At 55.6% G+C, this 26,871-nt stretch overlaps 1 protein-coding gene across 4 annotated transcripts in view; it reads left to right on the top strand.

The window, feature by feature from the left end:
* The first annotated feature begins 3,388 nt into the window (after positions 1 to 3,388).
* Positions 3,389 to 26,871, top strand: part of TMPRSS6 (transmembrane serine protease 6) — a 46,754-nt gene continuing 23,271 nt past the window's right edge. For 2 of the 4 annotated variants that reach the window (XR_001819174.2, XM_017508911.2), the window contains exons 1-10: positions 3,389 to 3,629; positions 8,379 to 8,575; positions 12,732 to 12,865; positions 14,234 to 14,301; positions 15,151 to 15,335; positions 15,632 to 15,673; positions 21,697 to 21,901; positions 24,404 to 24,540; positions 25,962 to 26,074; positions 26,433 to 26,542. Coding sequence is in view for 3 of the 4 variants with exons in the window: in XM_017508911.2 (XP_017364400.1) it covers positions 8,380 to 8,575; positions 12,732 to 12,865; positions 14,234 to 14,301; positions 15,151 to 15,335; positions 15,632 to 15,673; positions 21,697 to 21,901; positions 24,404 to 24,540; positions 25,962 to 26,074; positions 26,433 to 26,542 (1,190 nt within the window). In the remaining variant the exon portion in view is untranslated. Of the gene's footprint in view, positions 3,630 to 8,375; positions 8,576 to 12,731; positions 12,866 to 14,233; positions 14,302 to 15,150; positions 15,336 to 15,631; positions 15,674 to 21,696; positions 21,902 to 24,403; positions 24,541 to 25,961; positions 26,075 to 26,432; positions 26,543 to 26,871 lie in introns of those variants that run through there. The other 2 variants (XM_017508912.2, XM_037731505.1) reach the window with 2 other exon arrangements.

The following is a 26,871-nucleotide window of genomic DNA, read 5'->3' as shown; positions in this document are numbered from 1 at the left end:
CACCAGGTCTAGAGGACGTTGATTGTGCAAGATCTGCTTTTCAGACTGTGAGGCTAGCAGCCGGCATGGGCCTCCTGATCTTCCCAAGAACAGGATGGGTACAGAGGCTGGACTTGGGGTGTCTTCACCCACCCCCCACACTATCCCTGCTCTGTCTCAAGCCCCTGTCCCTCGGAATGTTTGCAAGGTGGGGGCCAGGGCCTGGGAAGAGGGTATTTTGGGGGGAGGAGGGAGAGTTGCTGGGGCTGGGACGAGGGACAGTGGGGCAAGGCTACAGTTTTCAGTCTTAGGGTCAGGGTTAGGCTCATGGGCAGGGGCCAGGGCTCTGGGGAGTGCTACGGAACAGGAGAAGGTGAGGGAAGGGGCCCTCAACCTGGAATCCTAACCAGCCCCTCCTGCCCTGGCCCTGCCTGGAGGTGGTGCTGTACTGAGATCATGCCCAGCCCCCATGGGCACGGGCCTTCACACCTCAGGACACATGGGCGCCCCCTAGGCACATGTCAGGGAGGTCCCCACCTACTGCCGCAGGCCTCCTTAGGGAGCACACACCAGAGAGCATGGAGCACGTACGTGCTTGAGACACGGGTGAGGGGCCACATGGGTAGGCACCCCACGTGTGCAACCTTCATCACCTGGACTTCAGTGCACACGCAGACCTGGCCCTGACACACCGGTGTGCCACCGGGAGAGGAGGAGAGACCCCCTCCAGGCCACCCCCGCAGTGCTGGGCCTTCGCACTTATTTCCTGTTCATCAAGAAGGGGTGAACTTTTTTTAAAGAAGTGCATCTCAGAAGTCAGGGATTCTGCCCAGGTTCCTGCAGCTAAATGGGGCCCAGGTTTGGTCAGGGAAAAGCCTGGGCGCAGGGCCCTGTCCCATCCCAGCCAGACACTACACATCTCACACTTCACACCCACTGCACACTGCACACACGCCTCAAACTAAACACACACATGCCTCGCACTAAACACACGCCTCACACTCCACACACATGCCTCACCCTGCACACACGCCTCACACTACACACACGCCTCAAACTAAACACACACACGCCTCACACTCCACACACACGCCTCACCCTGCACACACGCCTCACACTACACACACGCCTCACACTGCACACACGCCTCACACTGCACACACGCCTCACACTGCACACATGCCTCACACTAAACACACACTCCACACACACGCCTCATACTCCACACACACGCCTCACCCTGCACACATGCCTCACACTCCACACACATGCCTCACACTGCACACACACCTCATACTAAACACACGCTTCACACTCCACACACATGCCTCACAGTGTGCACACCTCACATTCCACACATGCTTCCCACTCCATACACACTTCATACTCCCACACTCTACAACATGCCTCACACTCCACACACACACTCACACTCCACACACACATCTCACACTCCACACATACACCCAACATTGCACATTCCACATGTGCTTCATATTCTATACATGCTTTAAACTACATACATGCTTCACACTCCATGCACACTTCACAGTCCATGCACACACCTCACACTACATGGACACCTCACACTAAACACATATGCCTCATACTCCACACAGACCTCACATTACACACATGCCTCACACTAAACGCATGCCTAATACTCCACACACACACCTTTCACACTGTGAGCATGCACACGCACATACACACACTTGTATACAACTCTCATGCTCCACGCAGAACTCTCACCATACGTACCTCATAGACACACATACCTTACGCTGTGCACACTCCCAGCACCCACACTGCATACGCATACACAGTCCACACACCCACAAACCCCACTTGACACACACCCCCCCAACACACCATACGCCCCTCACGCAAATCTTTTATGTTTTTTTGTTTGTTTGTTTGTTTGTTTGGAGACAGAGTTTCACTCATGTTATCCAGGCTGGAGTGCAATGGCGCGATCTCGGCTCACCGCAACCTCCGCCTCCCGGGTTCAGGCAATTCTCCTGCCTCAGCCTCCTCAGTAGCTGGGATTACAGGCATGCGCCACCATGCCCAGCTAATTTTTTGTATTTTTAGTAGAGATGGGGTTTCACCATGTTGACCAGGATGGTCTCGATCTCTTGACCTCGTGATCCACCCGCCTCGGCCTCCCAAAGTGCTGGGATTACAGGCTTGAGCCACCGCGCCCAGCCTTATGTTTTTTTTTTGAGGCGGAGTCTTGCTCTGTCGCCCAGGCTGGAGTACAGTGGCGTGATCTCGACTCACTGCAACCGCTGCCTCCCAGGTTCAAGTGATTCTCCTGCCTCAGCCTCCCGTGTAGCTGGGACTACGTGCACCACCAGGCCTGGCTAATTTTTTGTATTTTTATTAGAGATGGGGTTTTTCCATGTTGGTCAGGCTGGTCTCGAACTCCCGACCTCAGGTGATCTGCCCGCCTTGGCCTCCCAGAGTGCTGGGATCACAGGCGTGAGCCACCATGCCTGGCCAATAATAAATTTTATCTATCCCATGATTGCCAAAGTGTTATTTCAACCTGCAATCAATATAAAAATTGTTATCGAGTTAGTTGACATCCTGTTTGCACCTAGCCTTGCACCTGGTGTGCGCCTCTCCCCCATGCAGCTTCCCTGAGTTCAGACTGGCTCAAGAGCCACAGGTGACCAGCAGCTGCCATTATGGACAGACAGCACAGCACGACGGAACCAGGTAGGAATTCACACTGGGCACGGTAGCCTTACACCTGTAATCCCAGCACATTGGGAGACCGAGATGGGCGGATCACCTGAGGTCAGGAATTCAAGACCAGCCAACATGGTGAAACCCCGTCTCTTCTAAAAATATAAAAGTGAGCCGGGTGTGGGGGTGCATGCCTGTAATCCCAGCTACTCGAGAGGCTGAGGCAGGAGAATTGCTTGAATCTGGGAAGCAGAGGTTGCAGTGAGCTGAGATCGTGCCACTGCACTCCAGCCTGGGCGACAGAGTGAGTCTCCGTCTCAAAAAGAAAAAAGAAAAACACAAAAGACCCAGGTAGGAATTGAAATAATTCCCAACTAAACAGAAAATAGCCTCCAGCCCCACCCCTGCCTTCCCTTTCTCCTCCTCAGTCCCCAGAGTGCATGGGCCCAGCCTCCTTTTCTCTCTCTCCGGCCAGTAGCTCCTCTAGTCTCGCCCATCCGGGTAAGCAGACCCGTGCGAGCCCCTGCGCTCACCTGCACCGGCCTCTGCACAGTCCTTGGCCACCCCTACCTCATGCTCTTGGGGTCCAGGGGCTGTAACCAGGCAGGCATGTCACCAGGCAACGGGCGTCAGGGGAGAGCTCAGATCTCCAGCACCTGCCTGCCAGCCTCCGGGGTGCCCGTGGGGGGGAGGGGGCAGGGTAGGAACTGCCTTCTCCTGCCTCCTGCCTGTTTACCTGTACTCGGCCACAGTGCCGTCCCGGACCCAGCAGGAGGAGCCCCATGGAGCCTGGGGCCACAGGCCACAGGGGACAAGGGCCAGACACCCTGGCCATGGCTCTGGGCCATTGATCCAGCCCAGGCAGGCCCCAGTGGGGGCGGGGAGGTCTTGGTCTGGACAAACAGAGGCTCCTGCGGCCTGCGTGCAGGCGCGGCACCTATCAACCACTCCCAAGGGTAAGTAGGGGCCTCCAGGAGAGGGGACCGGGATCTATGAATGACCTGGTGACAGTGTCCACCCTAAGAGCTGGGCCTGGTTCCCTGGGGCCTGAGCCACCTACCCTGCTCTGAGGCCAGGCCTGCAGGGCCTCATCAGCCAGAGAGTGATCGGTGAGCAGGTGAGGGACCATGCAGAGTGACACCGGGTGTGGGGACAGGCACAGCGTCAGTGCTGGGCGGATGGTGGCCTGGGGTTCAGGCGGCAGAGACAGGAGGAAGGGAGAGGCCACCCTACCCCTGCCTTGCAGGACTGGATGTGCTGCCCCCTCCATACCCAGTACCCCCACCTGGGCCTTCTGGTGTAGCTGGCAGACCCGGAGCCCCACACTGCACCTGTGTACTGACTTAAGCATGGGACCCTGGGCTCACAGGCTCAGAGCTGGCGTGTGTGTGTGTGGTATAGGAAGGGTGTGCATCTATGAGTTCTTTTGCTGTTGTTTGTTTGCGATGGAGTCTCACTCTGTTGCCCAGGCTGGAGTGCAGTGGTGCGATCTCGGCTCACTGCAACCTCCGCCTCCAGGGTTCAAGCGATTCTCCTGCCTCAGCCTCCTGAGTAGCTGGGATTACAAGTGCACACCACCACGCCTGGCTAATTTTTGTATTTTTAGTAGAGACAGGGTTTCACCATGTTGGTCAGGCTGGTCTTGAACTCCTGACCTCATGATCTGCCCACCTCAGCCTCCCAAAGTTGTGGAATTACAGGCGTGAGCCACTGTGCATGGCCGCATCTATGAGTTTTTGTGTTATGAATAGCTGTGCGTCTGTCCCTCCGCGTGTCTCCATCCATGTACATCTGTGGGTCTGTGGGTGTGTTTATATGTGTGGAAGGGACCCCGCCCAGTCTCCCACACTCAGGACTCTAGGCCCTAATGGCTTCACTGAAAGATGCCTCTGTGGGCCTAACCCAGAGTCCCTGCTCCACTCTGCTCCGCCCTGGCTGAGGGACCTCGGGTAAGTCATGTTACCGCTCTCTACCTCAGTTTCCCCAGCCATTAAATAGTCAGAAAAGCCTGCATCCCAGGCTGCTGGAGGCTGCAGCAGAGTTTACAGCACTGCCTAGCACAGGGCTGGCATGTGTGGAGTTCACACACAGTGATTGAATCCGGATCTGCACTGCTGGGGAAGTCACAGCCCCACCCCAAGGAGGGAGACTCACCTGCAGCAGGGAGACCTGAGACCCTCCAATGGCCAGAAGGGCAGGAGGAAGTGAGAAGCAGGTGCCGGGGGGGGGGGGTCCAGGTGCTCAGAGCTGGGGACAGCTTCAGGGCCCTGTGGCAATTGGGGCACTCTCCCCCCTTCCAGGAGCTCAATGTGAGGGGCAGAAAGGGTGCCCACAAGGTGAACTACACATTGCAAGGGTCAGCCGCCCCTTCTAGGGCACTCTGGGAGAGCTGCGAAGAGGTGAGGTCTGAGCTGAGGTGACGGGGGCCAGGTCGGGAGCTGGGGTCCCAGGCAGAAGGAGGACTGTGGGGTGCCTGGCTGTGAATAAGCACTGACAGGGCTCAAGGTCCAGGAGGGCTCTTGGTGCTGACCGGCAACCTGCTCTCGATTCATAAATGTTCACTACCAGCTCACTGCTAAAATTCCTTACCAAGAGAAGTCCGGTGTCCCTGGGTGCCACGGGGAAAAGAGAGGGTGGGGATTCGAGGAGATGGATGTGAGGGGCATTTAGAGGGAGGCAAAGTCCGCATGCCCAGGACAAGGGGCAGCTTTGCAATGGGGACTCGAACCTGCTGTGTGGCCTCAAGCAGGCGTCTCAGTGCCCTGTTAGTTACTGGTCTGTTTCTTGTCTGTTTCTCACCAGGGATGCTGTGAACATTTAGGGAAGTAGGTGGGGCTGTCCCACCCATTGCAGGACATTTACCATTCCCTGGCCTCGGCCCCATTAAAACCAGTAGGGCCCACCCCATATGCAAGAATATCCTAGCTTTGGGTGTAGAGGGGAGTGCCATGCCCAGTGAAGGTCCCCTGGAGTCCCTCCTTTCCTTGTATCTGATGGGGGCTGCTCACCAGAGTCGCTGTGGCTGGACACCAAAGACCCTTAGCTGGGAACAATGCCAAGGGGAGCTGCAGGGAGCGGGGAAGCCGGGAGGAGGGCTGGGTCCTTCAAATCCATCTGGCAGGACTTTGAGCACTGGACTGAGTTATGGCTAGATCACTCTGGGTCTCAGTTTCCTCATCTGTCCAATTACTAAGGACCCCTACTTTTGGAAACCTGCTGTGTAAAAACCCCAAGACACAGCCCAAAGGAAGCCCCCACCTACATCTAGGGTACATTTTATTTTTTCAGGGTTTTTTTTTTTTTTTTTTTTTTTGAGACGGAGTTTCACTCATGTTACCCAGGCTGGAGTGCAATGGTGCGATCTCGGCTCACCGCAACCTCCGCCTCCTGGGTTCAGGCAATTCTCCTGCCTCAGCCTCCTGAGTAGCTGGGATTACAGGCACGCACCACCATGCCCAGCTAATTTTTTTTTTGTATTTTTAGTAGAGACGGGGTTTCACCATGTTGACCAGGATGGTCTCGATCTCTTGACCTCATGATCCACCCGCCTCGGCCTCCCAAAGTGCTGGGATTACAGGCTTGAGCCACTGCGCCCGGCCTCAGGGTATTTTTTTTGAGACAGAGTCTTGCTCTGTCATTCAGGCTGGAAGTACAATGGCACAATCTCGGCTCACTGCAACCTCTGCCTCCCGGGTTCATGTGATTCTCCTGCCTCAGCCTCCCAAGTCCTGGGATTACAGATGCCTGCCACCATGCCCGGCTAATTTTTGTATTTTTCATAGAGACAGGGTTTCTCCATATTGGCCAGGCTGATCTGGAACTCCTGACCTCAGTTGATCCATCCACCTCAGCCTCCCAAAGTGCTGGGATTATAGGCGTGAGCCACCGTGCCCAGCCCTGGGATGCATTTTAAAGCTACACAGTATTTATGGATATAGTAAAAGTCTAGAACGCTTGCTCTCCTGGTGGGTGGGTCAAGGGCCTTCTCTGTACTGTGGGGAAACCTGCCTGAAAGGCTAAACACATTGGGATGTTTGCTTGAAAGGGTTTCAAAATAGAGCTGCAACCCTGGATCGTGGAAAGAGGTGACATTCAGTTGCTATTTAATCATGATTTGTTAATTAACAGCTCATTTATGGGAGGTATCTTAGATTAGGGGAAAAAGCAAGGAGTCAGACATCCAGACTCAACCTCCACTTTCCTGCTGTGTGACCTTGGGCAAGTGGCTTCGCCTCTCTGGGCTTCAGGTTTTTTTAATCTGTAAAATGTGGTTGGGAGTGAATGCCAGGTTTTCAAATCAGATAGGGAAAATGAGGCTAGGAAAAGCCCTAGACTGAGTTATGGCTAGAACACTCTGGGTCTCAGTTTCCTCATCTATCCGATGGGTGCAGAACTGGAGCTTTAAGTGAGATAACGCAGTGTGGGCATTAGAAAGAAAACATGGGACAATGGTGCCATATCCCTGTGTGGCCTGAAAACTGCATGTGAAATGTCTCATGAGGGCATGAAATGATGACTAGTTTTTGATCCCTTCCTCTGCCCCAAGAGACTTTGAGAGTAGGGAGGTGAGAGAGACTGTAGAAGGCAAAAAGTTCTTCAAAGTTTCCTTTCTTTTTGAAGAAGAAGAAGAATAAAGGTTAGAAACAATAGTTTGTTGTAAAGACTTTCTTCAAAGCCTTCTTATCTTATTTTTTGCTGGTAATTCTTTGTGAAGCCCTGTCCTATGTAGCTGTTGGACATGCTCACAGGCATGCAGTACATTCCGTGTCCTTGTACTTTAACCCGGATACCTGTGCTGGAGGTGCTCACGGGCATGTCCCAGCTCACAGCCTATGCCCCTTCCTTATTTGGACTGACTCTTTTCCTTTGTTCTCCATTGCCTTTACCTATTTAGAAAAGTTTTAAGTTGTTAGCCAATCAAGTTTTAGTTTAGATCATGAGGGTTCCAACCAATGGAGATCAGACACAGCAGTAAAGACCCAATGCGTAAGGAATAAGTATGCCTGCCTTTCCTTTGTACCTTGTACTCTTGTGGCAAGATGGCTGACAAGAGCACCCTTTCTGCAGAAAGTAAAATTGCCTTGCTGAGAGAATTTTGTCGGAATGCTAATTTTTCCTTGCAGTATCTAGGAATGAGCATTCTGTCTCTAACAGAGATGGTACTCGGTGAAGGAAGGCAGATCCCTGGCCCAGCACAGTGCCGGTGCAGGGGATTCTGGGGCAGGGGCTGAGTGCATTGACTGTGTGGGTGTGGTGAGAAGCTCTGTGAACCAGAACCAGGAGAAAGGAACAGCGTTCTTTGCGTGGAAGGGAAATGAGGGCAAGAGGTCGGACACCTGCAGAAGCCTGCACCCCAGGTACTTCAGTTCTGCCTGTAGGTGCAGCCTCTAGGGAGTGGGTGTGCAGGCACTGAGCCCTCTGTCTGTCCTCTGATAATAGGGAAACCAGTGGGAAGCAAATGTAGGGTTCTTGAGCCAGACCCAGTCTAGCTCAGGTGCCTGCCCTCTGGGGCGAGCTGCTCTGAGATGCATTTCCCTCCTCTGTGAGCTGCCTCAGCGCCCACTTCCAGTCACTGCCACCTGATGCTGTTACCCTTCCACTCTGAAAGGCAGGGAAGTCCTGCTTCCATGTACCACCAGTGCCCAGCAGAGGCTCCCTTGCAAATGTGAGGCTGTTTTCAACTTCAGTCTGTGTTTCCCTGGCAGGATGCCCATGGCTGAGGCCCCCCAGGTGGCTGGCGGGCAGGGTGATGGAGGTGATGGCGAGGAAGCGGAGCCAGAGGGGATGTTCAAGGCCCACGAGGACTCCAAGAGAAAAGCCCGGGACTACCTCCGCCTGGTACCCCTGTGGTTGGCCCTGGTTGCGCTGGCTTTGGTGGGAGTGCTACTTTGGTATTTCCTAGGTAATGTCATGGGACTGCCCAGGAGAGACACTTGGGGAGGACTTGGGGTGGCCATAGCAGGCACAGCAGGACAGAACTGGGTTCCAGGTTCAGCCATGCTTAGCATGTTGATGTGTGACCTTGGGCAAGTCCTTTCTCCTCTCTGGGTCTCCCTCCATGTCCTGCCAGCTGGAGATTCCGTCAGATCCTGGTTCCAGGTCCTGTGGCTCAGGTCTGCTCCCTGCTTGGGCAGAGTGCTGCCAAGCTCCCCACCAGGTGGGGAAAGAGGGGTCTCCTAGCACCGAGTTCTTGTGAACCAACCAGCCCAGGGAGTATAAACATTGCCTTCTGTCCTCCTGGGTTGCCCCAGAGGCTTGGAGCCAACCCAGACCTGAAGGAGGAGGCCAGAGGCACTGATGGTACCTGGTACCAATTAGTGCCTCTGCTCACTTGAGTGCAGCCTGGGTTCTCCTCTAGGGTAGGGACCATAGTTCTATCCCCTCTGGGTCTTCAGGGCCCAGCATGAATAGGGGATGATGTGGGCAGCTGGAGAGCAGCCAGCCTTGGGGGCCTCTCCCATGTCCTTAATTATACCCCCTGATCCCTGATCTCACAGCCCTCGGTCAGTCCCCTGGTGCCCCTAGAGCAATTGACCTGTGCTCTGGGCCCATTCATCCAGGATTCCATTCATTCATTTATTGAATAAACACTCTTGAGCATCTATTACCTTTTTCTAAAATGGATGAATTCTATCCTCTTCCTTCTGCCTTTGACAGTGGGAAGTAATGGAGAAATCAAATTGGACTATGCCTATAAAATGCTTCCCATACACTGTAGAAGACTCATTCGTTTGTTCATTTAGTCGGTGCTAAGCACATCCTGTGTGCTAGGTTCTGTCCCCTGTCCTTGTGGTTTAGCCAAGGCCTCAGATCTGACACTTACTCTGAAGTGCAGCATATACTGGGACAGAGGAAGGCGAGGGCTGGGAAGCCACATCAGGGACAACCCAGCTTGCCTGTGTGATCAGGGGTATCCCATTAAACACCCTGCGAAGGTTAGCTATTGCTCTTCCTGGCTGAACCTACTGGTGGAATTCCAGGCCTGTTGAAAGCAACCTGGGGACCAACTTTGGAGCAGTGGAGAGAAATCCACGTAGGCCTAGATCCAAGGGGGTCAGGGTTGGGGTGTCTGTAAGCAGCCTCTGGGAATGACCCTGTTGGGGACCCCAGGCCTGACATGGGCCTGCTTGCAGTGACTCACAGTGATTCTACCCAGAGTCGAGCAAGGCGGGCAATAGATGCTGTGTGCATTTCATCACCGGCAGGAAGCCAGTGCCCCAAATAGCACAGGGCTGCGGGGGCCCTCCTCAGGTAGCGGGCTAATTAGCCTTCAGGGTAAATCACAGGGCACTGGGCTGGAGGGCCAGGAACTCACCTGCAAATTGTTTCTCTTTGCAGAGGAGTTTAATTCCCCCTGATTACGCTCCTGGGGTAAATCACCCCCCACCCCAGGAGAGGTGCTTCAAGGGGTGAGTGCTCCCAAGCCTCGTCTGGGGGAAGCTAACACCCCCACAGAGGGACTAAGGGCAGAGGAGGCACTTCGGGAGCTGTTTGAAGGACTCCTCTCACGTGGACCAGGCTGTGCTCCTGGGACTGGGTGCTGGGCAAGGAGGTGGATGAGAGATTTGCCTTGCCTGGTCTGGAAGAGGAGGTGGGCAAGTGGCCGGTGACACTGGGGCAGGACAGGCCGCAAGCAGGGAGGGCAGCCTGGCCCGAGGAGAGGGTGGGGCCGGCTTCCCAAGGAGGATAGTAGCAGGGCCCTTAATACCACCAGCCATACGTATTTCCCGGTCATTTCCCTTTCCTGCTCTCCCAGGCAGGAGTGCTCTCAAGTCCCCAACACCCGCCTGTCGCTGTCTTCTGCTTCAGTGAGAAAACTGAACGGCTTAGAGAGAAGCCCCGTACATGTTGGCGCACCTGCCCCCCCCGCCCCTGGCTACAACACGTACTCTTCTCCTGGGCCCTAGATCCCACCCCCTCTGCCCACACAGTGGCCCGAGACCAGCAGAGATGCCCTCTCTCCCCCAGCAGTAGCGTCTGCCAGTGTCTCCTGGGGTAACCCCCATTTCTCTGCTCCCTTGACAGCAAAATGCTCGAAGGAGCTGTCAGTCCACATCCCCAGTCTCTCTGTGCCCTGTCCCCCCTGCCCCCCAACTCCAACAGCCATTGCCAAGGTGGCCAGCGTGCCAGACTGCTAAATCCAACGCCCAGCCTCACTTCATTGCACTTTACCCTGGGGTGCACCCCCGCCTCCCTGAAGCCCTTTCCTCCTTTGACTCAGGGCCGACATGAGGTCCTTTCTGCTCAGCGGGTTGTCCCTGCTGATGGGGGGCCTCTCCTTTCTCTCTCCACCCACTCCTTTCGTGATCTCATCCGCTGCCCTTAGCTTCAGGTGCCCTTTGTACCCTGATGACACCCAGACTGGCATTTCTAGCCTGGGCGTCTCCCTTGAGCTTGACTCTGGAGCTGTCCCTGCTCTTCCTCTCACGTGTCTAAGAATCTCACACCTCATGCGTTCAGACCGTGAGGTGTCTGCGTAATTTCCTACACCTGCGCCTCACACCCCAGGCGAAGACACTATCTTCTTTCTGGCACCTTCCCCTCGCTCCTCTCTTTCTTTTCTACCCCAGCCTTAATTTGCCAGCAAACCTAGTCATCTCTAATTCCAAAATACATCAAAAGTGGCTGATGCCAGTCACTTCTCACCCTCTCCTCTGCCGCAGCCAGAGCCAGGCTCTGTCCCCTGGACATCTGTGCCCCGGAGCCCTGCCGGCGTGTCCTCGATGCTCTCTCTGCCTCTGACCTGCCTCCTTAGGGCCTTTCTCCACATAACAGCAGAGGGAACATTTGATAAATTAAACCAAGTTTTCTAACTTTGCTGCTTAAAACCTCCCATGGCTCCCATCTTACCCAGAGTGAAAGACCGAGTCCTCCTAAGTCTGGCAAACCCTACCCGGCCTCATCCCCTCCTGCTGTCCCCTTGCTCACTCTTTGCTGCTCCTGAAACACACCAGGCAAACTCCCACCCCAGGGCCTTTGCACCTGCACCTGCCTGGGACATTCTTTGCACAGATACACATCACCTTCTTCCCTGGGCTCCGCACCGCAGCCCACCCCACGCCCTGATTGCCACTGCACGAACCACCTCTAACCTGTTATACACCATGTGCTGTTTACCATCTGATTCCTTGCTAGTCTTCAAGCTGCTAAGGCAGTTTTCTTCTGTATTGTTCTGTTCACTGTTTTGCTCTTGTAGCCCCAAGTGCTTCGGCTCAGTTCCTACATGGCACTGCTCACACATGGATGCCGCATACCGCGTGGTTCCCAGAGCCACGCCTTTCTTTTTGTTGTTGTTTGAGATAGATTTTCGCTTTTGATGCCCAGGCTGGAGCGCAGTGGTGCGATCTCCCCTCACCGCAACCTCCACCAGATTCAAGCAATTCTCCTGCCTTAGCCTCCCAAGTACCTGGGACTACAGGTGCCCACCACCACGCCAGGCTAATTTTTGTATTTCTAGTAGAGACAGGGTTTCACCATGTTGGCCAGGCTGGTCTTAATCTCCCCACCTCAGGTAATCCACCCACCTGGGCTTCCCAAAGTGCTGGGATTACAGGCGTGAGCCACCAACCTTTCTTACCCACCACTGTCAGCTTCCCGAGGGGAGGCACATCTGTCTTGGTTAACTAGCATACCCCATGTAGCAGGTGCTTAGCTCACACCTGCGGGGATCCCTGGACGGCCTGACCAGTGGAAGGATGCCTCGTGGGGCTGACCCATGACCTTAGCCTTCTGGACTTAGGGGATTTCCTGGCCTTCATGTCATCCGTGTCCTGGACTGGTTGCTGTGTCAGCCTCTCACTGGGAGCGTCTAGGACACCATCCATCCGGGGCCTCTCTCCTCCCTGGCACCTGGCAGCCAGTTTGTCATCAAGTAAGCTTTAGATGACCATGATGACAACGGCAATGACAAAGATGATGACGATGACGATGGTGGTATCGTGGAGACCCAAGACAACGAGGCTGAGCTGAGGGTGTGGGTGGCAGGAGAAGGCATGGAACAGACAGGAGCCTTTTCCATCCGCTTCCTCCGGTAACCCTGCTGGTTCCTTCCTGGACAGGGCACAAGGCGGAGGTGACGGTCAGCCAGGTGTACTCAGGCAGCCTGCGTGTGCTCAATCGCCACTTCTCCCAGGATCTGGCCCGCCGGGAATCCAGTGCCTTCCGCAGTGAAACCGCCAAAGCCCAGAGGATGGTAGGAAAGGATCTGGGGGATGGGAGGGGGAGTGTGGGAGTGAAAGAGAGGGGTGGGGTCTGATCACAAGGAGGCAATTGGTAACCCATCTGGAGCACTCACGGGGACCACAGCCCTGCCCCAGGTTGAGGGTGATGGGAAAGTCAGTGGGCGCTTGGGTCAATTGCACTCAGATTAGATCCTGATCACACCTCTTACCAGGGGTGGAGCATGACCTTGGGAAGGGTCCCAAAGTGCAGCTGACACTGTCGATGACCCACTCCTGCCCCTCCGTTACAGGGTGGTAGCCCCCTCCCGTCCCTCTGTTACAGCGTGTCCCCCTCTCGCCTCTCCCTTACAGGACGGTGGCCCCCTCCCGCCCCTCCCTTACAGGACAGTGGTCCCCTTCTGCCCCTCCGTTACAGAGTGGTGGTCCCCTGCTGCCCCTCCCTTACAGGACGGTGGCTCACTGCATGCAGGCTGGTCTACTGCCTGCCGCTTTCAGGCTACAGGACCACTGGCCAGCAGGGTAGCCCAGAAGTGCTAGAGCAATATTCTCAGGAGCACCCTTGAGCCGTGGGCACTGGCATGGGTGGATCAGTACCGCAGCTTCCTTGGCCCTGGTGGGGGGGGCGGTTCAGAGAAAGTCCCAGGCTGTCTCCCAGAGGTGCCCTGCTGGGCTGAGCTCAGACGCTGTCAGCTCTCCCCTGTACATTCACGGCCCAGGTTGGATGCCCACCTTCCAGCCTCTGTCCCCCTCCCAACTACTGTTTCCCAGAATCACCTCCAAATCAGCCACTTGTCCCACCTTCTCAGTGGCGGGTCTGCTTGCGAGGGACCCAGCCTAAGGCTGTTTCCTCCTCCATAAAGTAGGGGTGATAACAGCACCCGGCTGCAGGTTCTTTGGGGGTTGCAGCGAGGCTGAGATAACGGAACACTATTCCCATGCTGTGCAAAGGCTTCAGAGCCTGCAGTCCTGCCAGCCGCACCGTAGTTGCAGATGTGTAAAAACTCCAGCCAACTGTGCTACTCATCAGAGCCACTGGCTTGTCCCAGGCTATGGGAGGAGGCAGGGAGGGGACCCAGAAGCCCAGTGGGGTTTTTCAGAGTGGAAGAGTGACTTTTGGCAGGGGGCAGAGAGGTCATTGGCAGTTGGGGTGGAGGTGAGAGCCAACTGCAGTGGGAGGGGAAGGAAGGGGACGGGGTGTGAGTTTCACGCATGCCCCAGCCCGGCCACGGAATGCTGTGTGACTGTGAGCAAGCCTGTCCACCTTGGAGGCTCCTGCATGGAGCAGGGCTGCCGGGAGGAGCAAAGAGCACCCCAAGGCAAGAAGCAACTTGGCCCGCCCTGCAGAGGGTCCCAGGGACTCTTGTCTTCCCTCCTCACAGCTCAAGGAGCTCATTGCCAGCACCCGCCTGGGAGCTTACTACAACTCCAGCTCCGTCTATTCCTTTGGGTGAGTTGTCCTTGCCCCCAAACAGCCCCTGCTAGTATCTGAGATTCGAAGAATGGGAGGGGGCTCTGTAGGCTTCTGATGCAATGCCTTCATGTTTAAAATGGGGAAACTAGGCCAGGCGCAGTGGCTCGCACCTGTAATCCCAGCACTTTGGGAGGCCGAGGCGGGTGGATCACGAGGTCAAGAGATCGAGACCATCCTGGTCAACATGGTGAAACCCCGTCTCTACTAAAAATACAAAAATGAGCTGGGCATGGTGGTGCGTGCCCGTAATCCCAGCTACTTGGGAGGCTGAGGCAGGAGAATCAGAATGGTTTTAACCTCGGAGGCGGAGGTTGCAGTGAGCCAAGATTGCGCCACTGCACTCCAGGCTGCCGACAGAGCAAGACTCCATCTCAAAAAATAAAAAATGGGGGAAACTAAGGCACAGAGAGGGAACTTGACTTCCTGCATGTGACCCTCCCTTCACTGAGCTCATCTGTGGAATGGGAACATAGGTGTGATAGGTTCACACCAGGCGGTGACCCTGATGGCTCATCAAGGTCCTGACACCATCAGGTGACGCCATGCTGGGGGGGATGGGGGTAAGAGCATTGGCTCCAGGGCCCGGCTGTCGTGTTCACATCTGGTTCTGCCACTTGCAGCATAGTCTATGGCACGCAAGTTAACCTCTGGTGCCTCAGTTTTCTCATTCGTAAAATGGGGATGATGAGAGTGCCTCCTTCAGAGGTTCCTAGGAGCCTTCTGCGTGAAGACTGCAGTGCAGGAAGTGCTCAGCGTGCACGAGCAGGGGCGGGCTGCCAGACCTCAGAATCCTTCCCTGGCCCCTCTCACTCCTGCCTGCTTCAGGGAAGGACCCCTCACCTGCTTCTTCTGGTTTATTCTTCAAATCCCCGAGCACCGCCGGCCGACGCTGAGCCCCGAGGTGGTGCAGGCACTGCTGATGGAGGAGCTGCTGTCCACGGTCAACAGCTCGGCTGCCGTCCCCTACCGGAACGAGTACGAGGTGGACCCCGAGAGCCTAGTGATCCTAGGTCAGTACTGGGAGCGGGAACATGGGGTCAGCCTCATAAGGCTGGGGAAACAGCTATGGTGAGGCCCGGGGAGGCTGCCTGCCAGGGCCGGGGTGCTCTCAGGGCAGGCCCCCTGGAGAGCCCCCTCAGGTAAGGGAGCAGTGCCATTGCATTCAAGCAGCCAGGACAGAAGGCGGGGTGAGGGGCGCTTGGGGTGAATCTCAGAAAAGGCTGGCTCCAAGAGTCTCTTTTAATTTTATTTTCATTGTATTTTCTTCTATTTATTTCCTCCTTGTTTATCTGTTTCCTTTTAACAGAAGCCAGTGTGAAAGATATAGTTGCGCTGAATTCCACGCTGGGTACGCTCCTTGTTTTTCATTCCGCACTTTCCTTTTGAGTTGGTGTTTTCCTTGGCTTTGTTGTGTGTCAGGAGGCCACAGGGCTGCTACAGTGGGTGCAGGAAGCCCGGGCCAAGGCTCACCCGGTGGGTGCCGTGGTGGACTCAGTGATGGGTCCCAAGCAAGTCTTGAGCAGGTGCGAGGAGAGGGGGTGGTGTTGTGCACGCGTCTATCTGTGTGTGTCTTGTAGACCGGTGTGTATGCGTTCCTGTGTGGGCATGAAGATGAACCAGGTTTAGTGGTCCACAAATGTGACCCTCCTTCTCTATCACTGACTTCACCCTGCCTCCAAGCCACTGTTTGCACTGATGGTAGAAAACCGTGTTGGCGATTCACGGTTTATAGTCATGTTGGTTTTAATACTTGGTCCTTTAGAGGTAGCGGGGCCGTGGCATTCAAGAACGCTCCTTCCACTTCTTCCTTTCCTTCCCAGTCAGGCTCATCAGCCCTACCTCCCCACCTGGTGTCATATTGCTAGAGTCACGTTGCTTTTCTCCAAGCGGACCCACACTCTCTCAGCTCACCAGCAGAGTCACCACGCTGCACAGGCAGGAGGTGCTGTGCTAAGTCGTCGTGTGTGTGAGTTGTACAGTGCACCCACTGGGCTGCTGGACTCTGTGGCCCCTAAATTCTCAGATTCCTCCTACACTATCTAGCGTTGTCACCTGGAGCCAAGGTGGGGGTGAGCGTCTCAACCCCTTCTCAGGGAGGGAGGCAGAGTTTAAATCCTCATTATACTTTTCCTTGCCTTCCCCCTTCCCATCCTGCTGGCCAAATGCTTGCCTCCTTATTGGGTGGAGGTGATGAGGTCAAAGTACAATTTTCAAAGAGGTAAAATCATGATTCTCATACAAAGATAGCGTGACCATGTGTCAAAGATCTATTTAGCTGATTAACAGGAGAGCCAGTGGACTGGTAAAGAATGTAAGAAACCGATTATCTATCTACCTACCTACCTACCTACCTACCTATCTCTCTGTCTGCCTACTTGGCTGCCTCCCTGTCTATCTAGTTACCTAGCTAGCTAGCTGTTGATCTGTCAATCTGTTTGTCTATCTATCTCTATCTAGCTCTCTATCTAAGCTGTCTACCTAGCTGTCTATCTATCAATCAATCATCTATTTGTCTGTCTAACTACTTACCTATCTCCTTGTCTGTCTACCTAGCTAACTAGCTAGCTGTTCATCTATCTATCTGTCATGAATCATCCGTGGAAAAAGAGAGCCGCTGGAACAACATTACGAAGTTAGATACGAACCTGGTCAATGTCCTACCAGGCAAGAAAACAGAAACCTTTGGGGTTGTCTTTTCTAATGAATTAAAATCATTGACAGCTTATTATAGTGTTCTGAAAGTTAACATCTACCTCCACAGAGTCCAAGGCTTGATAGTCAACATCCAATAGTAAGTCAGAATTATCACTCCTGAGAGCCTCAAGGGGACTTAATCAGACAATGCTTGGGGACAGAGACTGGCTCACTGCAGCCTGCACACCAAATCTGGTCCCCTGCTGCCTGATTTTGGAGGGCCCATGAGCCAAGAATAACATAAATAAGAATGACATATATATACACACACACACATATATACATATACATATATACATGTGTGTGTATGTATGTGTGTGTGTATATATGTATATGTGTATATATGTGCATATTCATATGTGTGTGTGTGTGTGTATATATATATATTTTTTTTGGAGATGGAGTCTCACTCTGTGACCTAGGCTGGAGTACAGTTGGGTGATCTCGGCTTACTGCAACCTCAGTCTCCCAGGTTCAAGTGATTCTCCAGCCTCAGCCTTCCAAGTAGCTGGGATTACAGATGCCTGCCACCACACCCAGCTAATTTTTGTATCTTTAGCAGAGAACGGGTTTCGCTATGTTGGCCAGGCTGGTCTCGAACATCTGACCTCAGGTGATCGCCCGCCTCGACCTCCCAAAGTGCTGGGGTTACAGGCGTGAGCCACTGTACCTGGCTGACTTTTATACCTTTTAATGATTGAAAAAGATCCTATGGGGCCAGGCACGGTGGCTCACGCCTGTAACCCCAGCACTTTGGGAGGTCGAGGCGGGCAGATCACCTGAGGTCAGGAGTTCGAGACGAGCCTGGCCAACATGGCAAAGCCCCATCTCTACTAAAAATACAAAATTTAGCCGGGCGTGGTGGCCAGTGCCTCCAGTCCCAGCTCCTCAGAAGACTGAGGCAGGAGAATCACTTGAATCCAGGAGGCAGGGTTTGCAGTGAGTGGAGATTGTATCACTGCACTCCAGTCTGGGTGACAGAGTGAGACTCGGTATAAGAAGGAAGGGAGGAATGGAGGAAGGGAGGGTGGGTCCCATGGAAAGTTGTTTCCTCCTGTTGTAGAAGAGCCTGTGTAATAGCCTCATGTTGCCTCGTGCCTGTGTGTCCCCATGTTCCTGGCAGTTATTCTGCAATTATCTGTGCTCAGTGGGTGTTCATCTTATGAGTGAACAATTGAACAAATGAATGAATGCATGAATGAGGAGACTGCTTCAGTGCACGTCCAGAGCACAGAGTCTCGGGGCAGAGAGAACCACTCAAATCCTTTAAGTCGACTTTCAGAGCACTTCCTCCACGCCAGGCCCCATTCCTGCACTGAGGACACCAGGATGACCATGTCCTCACCCCTGCCCTTGGATGAGCTTCAAGCCCCATGAGGGAGACAGACTTATAAACAGATTCTCATAACAACAAGTGCCAGTGTGAGAATGGAGGCCCCAGAGGCAGTGGAGAGAGGGAATTGTTCCTTCCAAAGCAGAGGGGGTGTATCACGGGCCTCACACAGAGCCCCAGATCTACAGGCAGAAGGGATTGCTCCTGACTGGGAGATCCTGGAAGACTTCATGGAGAAGCCATCAGATTTGAGCACGGGCCGGGCACGGTGGCTCACGCCTGTAATCCCAGCACTCTGGGAGGCTGAGTTGAGCTGATCACCTGAGGTCAGGAGTTCAAGACCAGCCTTGCCAAGATGGCAAAACCCTGTCTCTACTAAAAATACAAAATTAGCCTGGCATGGTGGTCCACTCCAATAATCCCAGCTACTCCGGAGGCTGAGGCAGGAGAATCACTTGAACCCAGGGGGTGGAGGTTGCAGTGAGCCAAGATCGTGCCATTGCACTCCAACCTGGTGATAAAGTGAGACTCCGTCTTGGGGGAAAAAAATAAATTAGCTGGGCATGGTGGCATGCACTTGCAGTCCTAGCTACTTGGGGGCAGAGGAGGGGAGGCTAAGCTGGGAGGATCACTCAAGCTCAGGAGGTCAAGGCTACAGTAAGTTGTGTGGCATCACTGCACTCCCGCCTGGGTGACAGGCTGTCTCAACAAATAATTTTAAAAAGAAAAAGAAATAGATTCGGACCTGACAGGGGGTAGGGGCTCCCTGGGCAGACGGAATGGTAGGGGCAAAGCCTGGGAGAGGGGAACACCCCAGGCTTGATCAGTTACTTCCTCCCAGCCCCCAGAGGGGTCAAGCTTCCTGAAGGTATTTCTGATTAACAAGAGGTTAGCACACACCTCTCCACTGAATTCACCTCAAAAAAAAAAAAAGAGTAATTATTAAGTGGCAAGGACAAAGAATCTGCTTGGCACAAGATTTAAAGAATATAAAACGCTTGGAAGAACCAGGCTTCTTTCCCCAGCTGCTGGTGGCAGCCCTGTCCCTTCTCTAGGCAGATACTATTGGTGTCTCCCTGGGAAGGTCAGCTCCCCACTAGAGTCAGGATGGAAGGGGTCAGGGAGAAGGGGCTGAGCCACAGGTGGCAGCCTCAGAACAAAACGTATTCACCTCCATCCCCTTCCTGGTCCTCGGCACAGCCCAGAGGAGGTCGTAGGACAGGAATGATCCTGACATCCATTTGACAGAACGCGGAGTGGCTAAGCCACTGGCCCAGACTCACAACTGCTGAGTGTTGGTGCTAGGTGGGGAGGGTAGTGCCCCTCCCTCCTTCTCTCCAGTTCCCTCCCCCTACCCACTCTCCCCTGGGGGCCCAACAGATGGCTAGTCTGGGGGGCTGCCCTCAGGTTGACCAAGCTGACAGGGGAAACTTTGCTTGTCTGTGCCCTTCCAAAGAAGACATTTTAAAGCAGAGAAAATAGACTGAAAACTCAGATTTTTTTTTTTTTTTTTTTTTTTGAGACGAAGTCTCACTCTGTTGCTCAGGCTGGAGTGCAGCGGCATGATCTCGGCTCACTGCAACCTCTGCCCCCACCGCTCCCAGGTTCAAGAGATTCTCCTGCCTCAGCCTCCTGAATAGCTGGTACTAAAGGTGCATGCCACCACACCCAGCTCATTTTTATATTTTTAGTAGAGGTGGGGTTTCACTGTGTTGGCCAGGGTGGTCTCAATCTCCTGACCCCCTGATCTACCCGCCTTGGCCTCCCAAAGTACTGGGATTACAGGCATGAGCCACCGTGCCCGGCCAAAACTCAGGTTTTATAATTGCATGTCACCGCTGCCTCCCACATCCCAGGTTCATTCCTAAATCCCCACTGACTCCTGGAAGAACAGCAGGCTTCTGGGGAAGTTTAAATGAGACACTGGATGATCCACAAGAGAGGGTATGTTCACCGCCAGATCCTGGTGCCTAGATCAAACACACAGTAGGTGCACAGTCACTGTTTTGAATGAACGAATGAATGAATGAATGATGCAGGTGGTACTGCTTTGGAAGTTCTGGCAGCTCATCAGAGCTTACGGATTAGATGGAAGAGCAGAGGCTCACTGGTGTGTGGGGCAGGGGCACAGGGTGTGATGGCGAAGGAGGTGTGAAGTGAGGCAGTCGTGAGATGGGCTAGGTCTGAGCCTCAGGCAGGGCCAGCTGCAGGCTGGCAAGTCACAGGCCTTTCTCCCCAGCCATGCCCGCTCCCTCTCCCTCATACCCACCTGAGGAACAGGCACTGCCTTTACTGAGCCCCTACTGTGCGAGGCGCTGTGCTGGGCACTCAAAGGTGCATCATTCCACAGCCTGCCGGTGGTCCTGCCAGGGCTGTGTTATCATCCCATTCTACAGATGAGGAAACTGAGGCTCAGGAAAGATCAGGTGGTGGCTTGGCAAACCCAGGTCTGTGCAATGGGCACAATCATTGTAAGTATCTCATAGAGCTGTTGTGGGCATTCAGTGAGACAGTGAGCGGAAGGCATCCGCTCCGTTTCTGGCCTGCAGCAAATGCTTGAGAAGTCCTCGTTTTATTCTGATGGCTTCACTGTCAGTAGCTCAAAGCTCATGTCCTCCCACCAGGGCAGCCTCCCAGACCGCTCCTTTGGGCACTCCCTTCTCTCTGTGGGAAGCGAAGCCCTCATCCCCTCTCCTCTTCACTGCACGTGGCCTCACTGGTCTCCACAGCGCAGCTCACAGCAGCCGGAGGAGTGTGTGGTCCAAGCCAGCCCATGTTTCAGCCTTGCCCAACCTTCGTGGCTCCCCACGGCTGCAGGAGAAAGTGGCACCCGTCCTGGGAGTGGCCTGGGCCAGGCCTCCCTGCCTTTAGCTTGTCCTCTGGCTACACATGCCCTGTGCACACTTTCCTCAAAGCCGCCCAGCTCGCCCCAGCCTCTTTGCTCACGCTGGGACCCCCAGGACGCCCCCAGCCCACAGGCCGGGTTTGGAGCCGTCACCTCCTGAGCTATTCTCGACTGTTCTGCGTCTGTCTGTCCCTGCTGTCGTCCATGGCCCCAGGCAGCGCCTGGATCTTTACCTGGGCACTCAGAAGGCACGAAGCTCAGTGGGTGTCCATCCCACGCGTGAATGACTGAACCAATGAATGAACGCATGAATGAGGATACTGACAAGGGAACGCAGCCAGGAAAGGGAAGGATGTGGGCTAGAGCGTGTCTGTCCGTCCCCACCAGGCTCTGCTGCCCACCCCATCCTGTCTGGGGGAGGACCTCGAGGGATCTGGCTCCCAGGGTCCCCTCCTTCTGGCTCACAGGAGTCCGGGGCTGTGCCCCTTTCCCCTTCCAGGCTGTTACCGCTACAGCTACATTGCCCAGGGCCAGGTCCTCCGGCTGAAGGGACCCGACCAACTGGCCCCCAGCTGCCTGTGGCATCTGCAGGGCCCTGAGGACCTCATGCTCAAACTCCGGCTGGAGTGGACGCTGGCTGAGTGCCGGGACCGACTGGCCATGTATGACGTGGCTGGGCCCCTGGAGAAGAGACTCATCACCTCGTGAGTCCCTGGGAAGGAGGGTGGGAGAGGGGCTGGAGAGCGGACTGGCTGATGGAGGGGGGTCAGAAGTCAGGCAGCATTCTTAGACAAGGGGGCTAGGACCTTAGGCCTGGGTACCTGGGAGCCCAGCGGGGATAGGGGAGAGGAGGCTGGAGATGGTTGTGTACTTCGGGCATTTTCCCTCACTGAGCCTCAGTCTTCCCATCTGTAGCAAAGCTGTTGTTCTAGATGACCTGTAAGGTCAGCTCTGGGAGGCACCTGGCTTGTTGGCATGCTTCAGGGTCTGGACACAACCTGGACTTTCAACCCCTGGGCTCATTCCTAAATCCTGACTACCTCCTGGCCGAACACCCACCCTCCCTGCTTCCCAGCTTCTGGTGGGGTTTAAATGAGATACTAGACGCTCCATGGGAGGGGATATCTTCACTGCCAGACCCTGGTGCTTAGACCCAATGCACAGTAGGTGTGCAGGATCTGTTTTGAGTGAATGAATGAATGATGTAGGCGGTGCTGCTTTGCAAGTTCTAGCAATGCATCAAAGCTCATGGATTAAATGTAAGAGCAGAGAGGCTCACTGGTGTGTGGGTGTGGGTGTGGGGGTGTGATGGGGAACTCCCTGCCTCCTAGCTGTGCACCCTAAGGCAAGTTACTTTGCCTCTCAGCACGTCGATTTTTTTAACCTGTAAAATGGGTTCACAATCATGCTTACCTTCGAGGGTCACTGGAGGATTTAAATCGGACTATCTGTGCCATGATCCTCACATCTAGTGAGTGCCCAGTAAACGTTAGCCATTATTGCTATCACTGTATATAGTCTAACTGGGGCTGGCCACAAAAGGCATTGAGTGGCAGGAGCAGTTTGGACTTTGATATTTGGTAAGTGGGGAGCTACTGATAGTTCTTGAGCAGAGGAGTAGGGCGTTAGGGCATGAGATATGGTGTGGAGTGCAGAAGAGATTGGGACCAGAAGGCAAGTGGCAGGGGGTGGGGAGCAGGGACTGGAAATGGCCTTTGACCTTCAGGAGCCTGGTCACCCTCCCACAGGATGGGGAGACAGGTGTTGGCCTGCGAAGCTCTGCAGGAGATGGGGAAGATGCTGGGCTGGGCAGTTCTCAGCGATTGTTTCTTGAGCACTTACTTTGTGCTGGGCGCCAGGCTGATGCCTCTTCCGTCTCACTTGAGCCATGGATAGCCTCCAGGCAGATGGGAGGAAACCAGTGTGCTCAGATCAAGGGCAGTCTTTGAACGTCAGCTGGCAGAGATTCTTGCCACACCCCTCCCCCAGAACCTCTCCGAGCTGCTGTCTCCTTGTCACCCTTCCTGCTGCCCTGCTGGGTGTCGCCTCGATCTGGGGGCGTGTGTGGGCTGAGTTCCTGGAGGGCTCTGGGAAGTTCAGAGAAGCCAGACACCATCTGACTTCCAGGTCCAAAAAGGGTGGGGATGCTTAGGGGTTTCCCCTGGGACTTCTCTGGGTGCCCCTCAGCCTGAGGTTGGGAGGGGACCTGACTGCCAGGCCCAGCTCTGTTCCTACTCAACTGTGGCTCCTGGTGGCTCCCTGGTCCCAGACCTTTAGAGAAGCTCTAAAATGATGGGTCAGGCCCAGGGGCTGACACACAGCCAGGGAGCCTATTAGGTCGCCCACTCAGGGGGAGGCGGGGCTGTTAGTTTCTTATAAATTGGTCCATCGGATGCGCTGGGACTCCAGAGAGCGCTGTCATTGGTGCTGGGAAGCTTGGTGGAGGTTGGTGAGAGGGTGAAGAGGAGCTGGAGCACCCCTGTCTGAGATGGGCAGGCCAGGGCATCTGCATATGTGGGAGGGTACCAGCCATCAAGGGCAGTGCCTAGCGCAGGCCTGTCTCTGCCACGGACTGCCAGTGGGGCCTCAGTTTCCCCATCTGGGAGTCATGCAGCTGACCTCGACAGTGTCACCAGGGTCTTTTCAGGGCTGACATTACAGACTTCTAAAAGCCCAGAAGTCTAAGATATGGATATTTGTTCTTGAGCCTCCCAGGCACCAAGCTCTGGGCAGATTTCTGGGGCACTCTGGGGGTCACCAGACCACACCTGCTTGCCCTGGCCCACACTTGAACAAGGACAGGAGTTGCGGCGTGGCCAGCCAGAAGGGGTGGTCGCTGCAGGTGCCAGTCTAGTCTCCCTGCCAGAGATGCTGGGGTCACAGTGATTCTGTAGTGGGGGCTGGGGAGGGAGCATGGGACTCAAGCCATCATCATCAAACTGTTAAGTTCCAGAAGTCTGGGGAACCTCCTGGCCTCTCTCACCTGAGGAGCTGGACTGGCCCTTGGAGGACCCTCCCTCTGTCCTCTGGGGCCAGGGAGACACAGACACCTCCCCACGGACAGACATCGGTCTGGTAGCAGACCTGGGCCCAGAACCCAGATGTCCAGACTCCCGCCCGCCTCCCCGAGCCGCCACCTGCCACCCTCCCTGCCCCTACCCTCCCTGCCCCCGGCCCACCCTTGCTGCCTCGCTCTGCTCCGCCAGGGTGTACGGCTGCAGCCGCCAGGAGCCCGTGGTGGAGGTCCTGGCGTCGGGGGCCGTCATGGCGGTGGTCTGGAAAAAGGGCCTGCACAGCTACTACGACCCCTTCGTGCTCTCCGTGCAGCCGGTGGTCTTCCAGGGTGAGGGACCAGGGGTCCCTGGGGCAGGGGAGGGGTGTGGTAGAATCCCAGGGCCCTCCGCTGGGCTCACTCCTCACCTTCTTTGCCCGTTGTGATTCCAGTCCCCTCTTCTCCCTCACCCTCCACCCATCTGTCCGCAGTCTGTCTCCTTCGCCCCCCTCCTCTCTCTCTCTCCCCCCTTTCTGCTTTTCTCTTTTCTGTGCTGACTGCCTCTCCTCCCTCCCCACTCCCATGAACATTCGTCCCCTCCCCTCGGCTCCGCACCCCCTCCCGGCCCTCTCCCCCCCCCCCCCTCCCTCCCCACTCCCATGAACATTCGTCCCCTCCCCTCGGCTCCGCACCCCCTCCCGGCCCTCTCCCCCACCCCTGCACCCACCAGCGGCTGGGCCTGGAATGCAGGTCTATTTGCAGCAGGACGGAGAACGCCTTTGATTCCGCCCTAGACAGTCTGCACACAGCCAAGGCAAGCGGGCACCTGAGGGGCGATGGCAGCACAGCCAGGCCTCGGCCCCTGGTGTGGCAGGTCCCTACTGCCTCCCAGCCCCCACCCTCCTCCTGCTTGGGGACCTCCCTCCTCGCCCCCTTCCCAGGAAGGGCAGGTCCCACCCCACGCTGCACAGCTGTTCTGGGCCTGGGCCAGTGTGCCTCTGGGCAGGAGGCTCAAACTTTGCCATTTCTGGAGCTCAGGAGGGGAGGGTGGCAGAGAGGAGGCCACCGAGTGCCGAGTGCCGAGTGCCGGCAGCTGCTTCTCCCCCACCCCTCTCCCCACTCTGCTCCCTCCCACTCCAGGTCCCCGCCCTCTCCTCGGTTCTACAGCACGCGCACTCTCGGGCAGGGACCTGGGTCCCCAGCTGGCCACCCCAGGGCGCTAAGTGGGTAGCAGAGTTGTTCTCTTGGGAGTTTGACACAGGCTGGAGCGCGGAGGGGACAAGGCGCTTTGGGGACCCTGGCTCCATGGAGAGGTGGCCAAGGCAGCTGAGGATGCTCCTGTCCTGCCCCTGGACCCCTCAGCCTCTCCCTAAGTAGCCCCAGCCAAGACACTCCTTTTCCGTGAACCTCATCTTCAGAAGGGGGCACATCTCTCTCTCCTGCAGCTGCCACGCCGTGAGGCCTGTGCAGGCGTGAAGGCATTTTGTAAACTGGCGAGTGCTGTCCCTCGAATGTCAATAACACAGATCGAGCACTTACTACCCGCCAGGCTGTCTGAATGTTTTGTGTCTATTCAATCCACTCCACTACCCTATGAGGCGTTGCTATTACTGTCCCCGTTTTCCAGATGAGGAAACTGAGGCCCAGGCTCACACAGTCACACCCAACCACAGGGCTTTGCTGGCGGCGGTGGCAGGGGTGGTGGGGTTACAAGCTGCCTGCTGGGAGGTGCAGCCAGGGCACCCTGTGTAACGGCGGCTCTCCTGGCCCAGCCTGCGAGGTGAACCTGACGCTGGATGACAGGCTGGACTCCCAGGGCGTCCTCAGCACCCCATATTTCCCCAGCTACTACTCTCCCCGCACCCACTGCTCCTGGCGCCTCACGGTGAGCCCCCACCCTGCCTGACCACCTGCCCTCTGCCCCAAGCACCCCCCAGGTCCCTGGGGACCCAGGATGAGAGGGGATAGTGTCCCACCTCTGCTGAAGCCCCCACAGGCTGAGCCCTGGGTACAAATCCTGCCAGGGTGGAGAGGGGCGTGGGCAAGGTCTCCCTCTGTGGGTTACAGCAATGCCTGTTTGTTGAGTGACTGATAGACTGTATCCCCACCTGGGATTCTGTGTCTCCTCCTCTTTGTTGTTAAGGAGTGGGTTCACCAACCTGGGCACACCCCGTGGGCGACCTGATGGCCCACCAGCCTGGTCACACCCCACGGCCACCTAATGGCCCTCTCCTCCCTCCCAGGTGCCCTCGCTGGACTACGGCTTGGCCCTCTGGTTTGACGCCTATGCACTGCGAAGGCAGAAGTCCGATTTGCCATGTACCCAGGGCCAGTGGACAATCCAGAACAGGAGGTAACACTTCCTCTCCTCCCTCCAGCTTCCTTTCTTCCCTCCCCCTCCCTTTCTTCCCTCCCCTAGAGGTGGCCCCCCACAATGGGAGCCAAGTCCCCATCGTCAGAGGGGCAGCAGGGGTAGCAAGCAGAGGCTGCGGCTGGTGTCAGGCCTATGCTGTTGGGGTGACGTGGGGTGTGACTTCAGGTCTGTGCTATTGGGGTGACACAGTGTGACTTCAGGTCTGTGCTGTTGGGGGTGATGGGGGTGCGACTTCAGGCCTGTGATGTTGGGGGTGATGGGGGTGTGACTTCAGGCCTGTGTTGGTGGGGTGACACAGGGTGTGACTT

The sequence above is a fragment of the Cebus imitator genome, unplaced genomic scaffold (genome assembly GCF_001604975.1).
Source record: "Cebus imitator isolate Cc_AM_T3 unplaced genomic scaffold, Cebus_imitator-1.0 Scaffold404, whole genome shotgun sequence".
In the NCBI taxonomy this organism is placed as follows: Eukaryota; Metazoa; Chordata; class Mammalia; order Primates; family Cebidae; genus Cebus; species Cebus imitator.
This window is presented reverse-complemented; position numbering and strand designations above follow the sequence as displayed.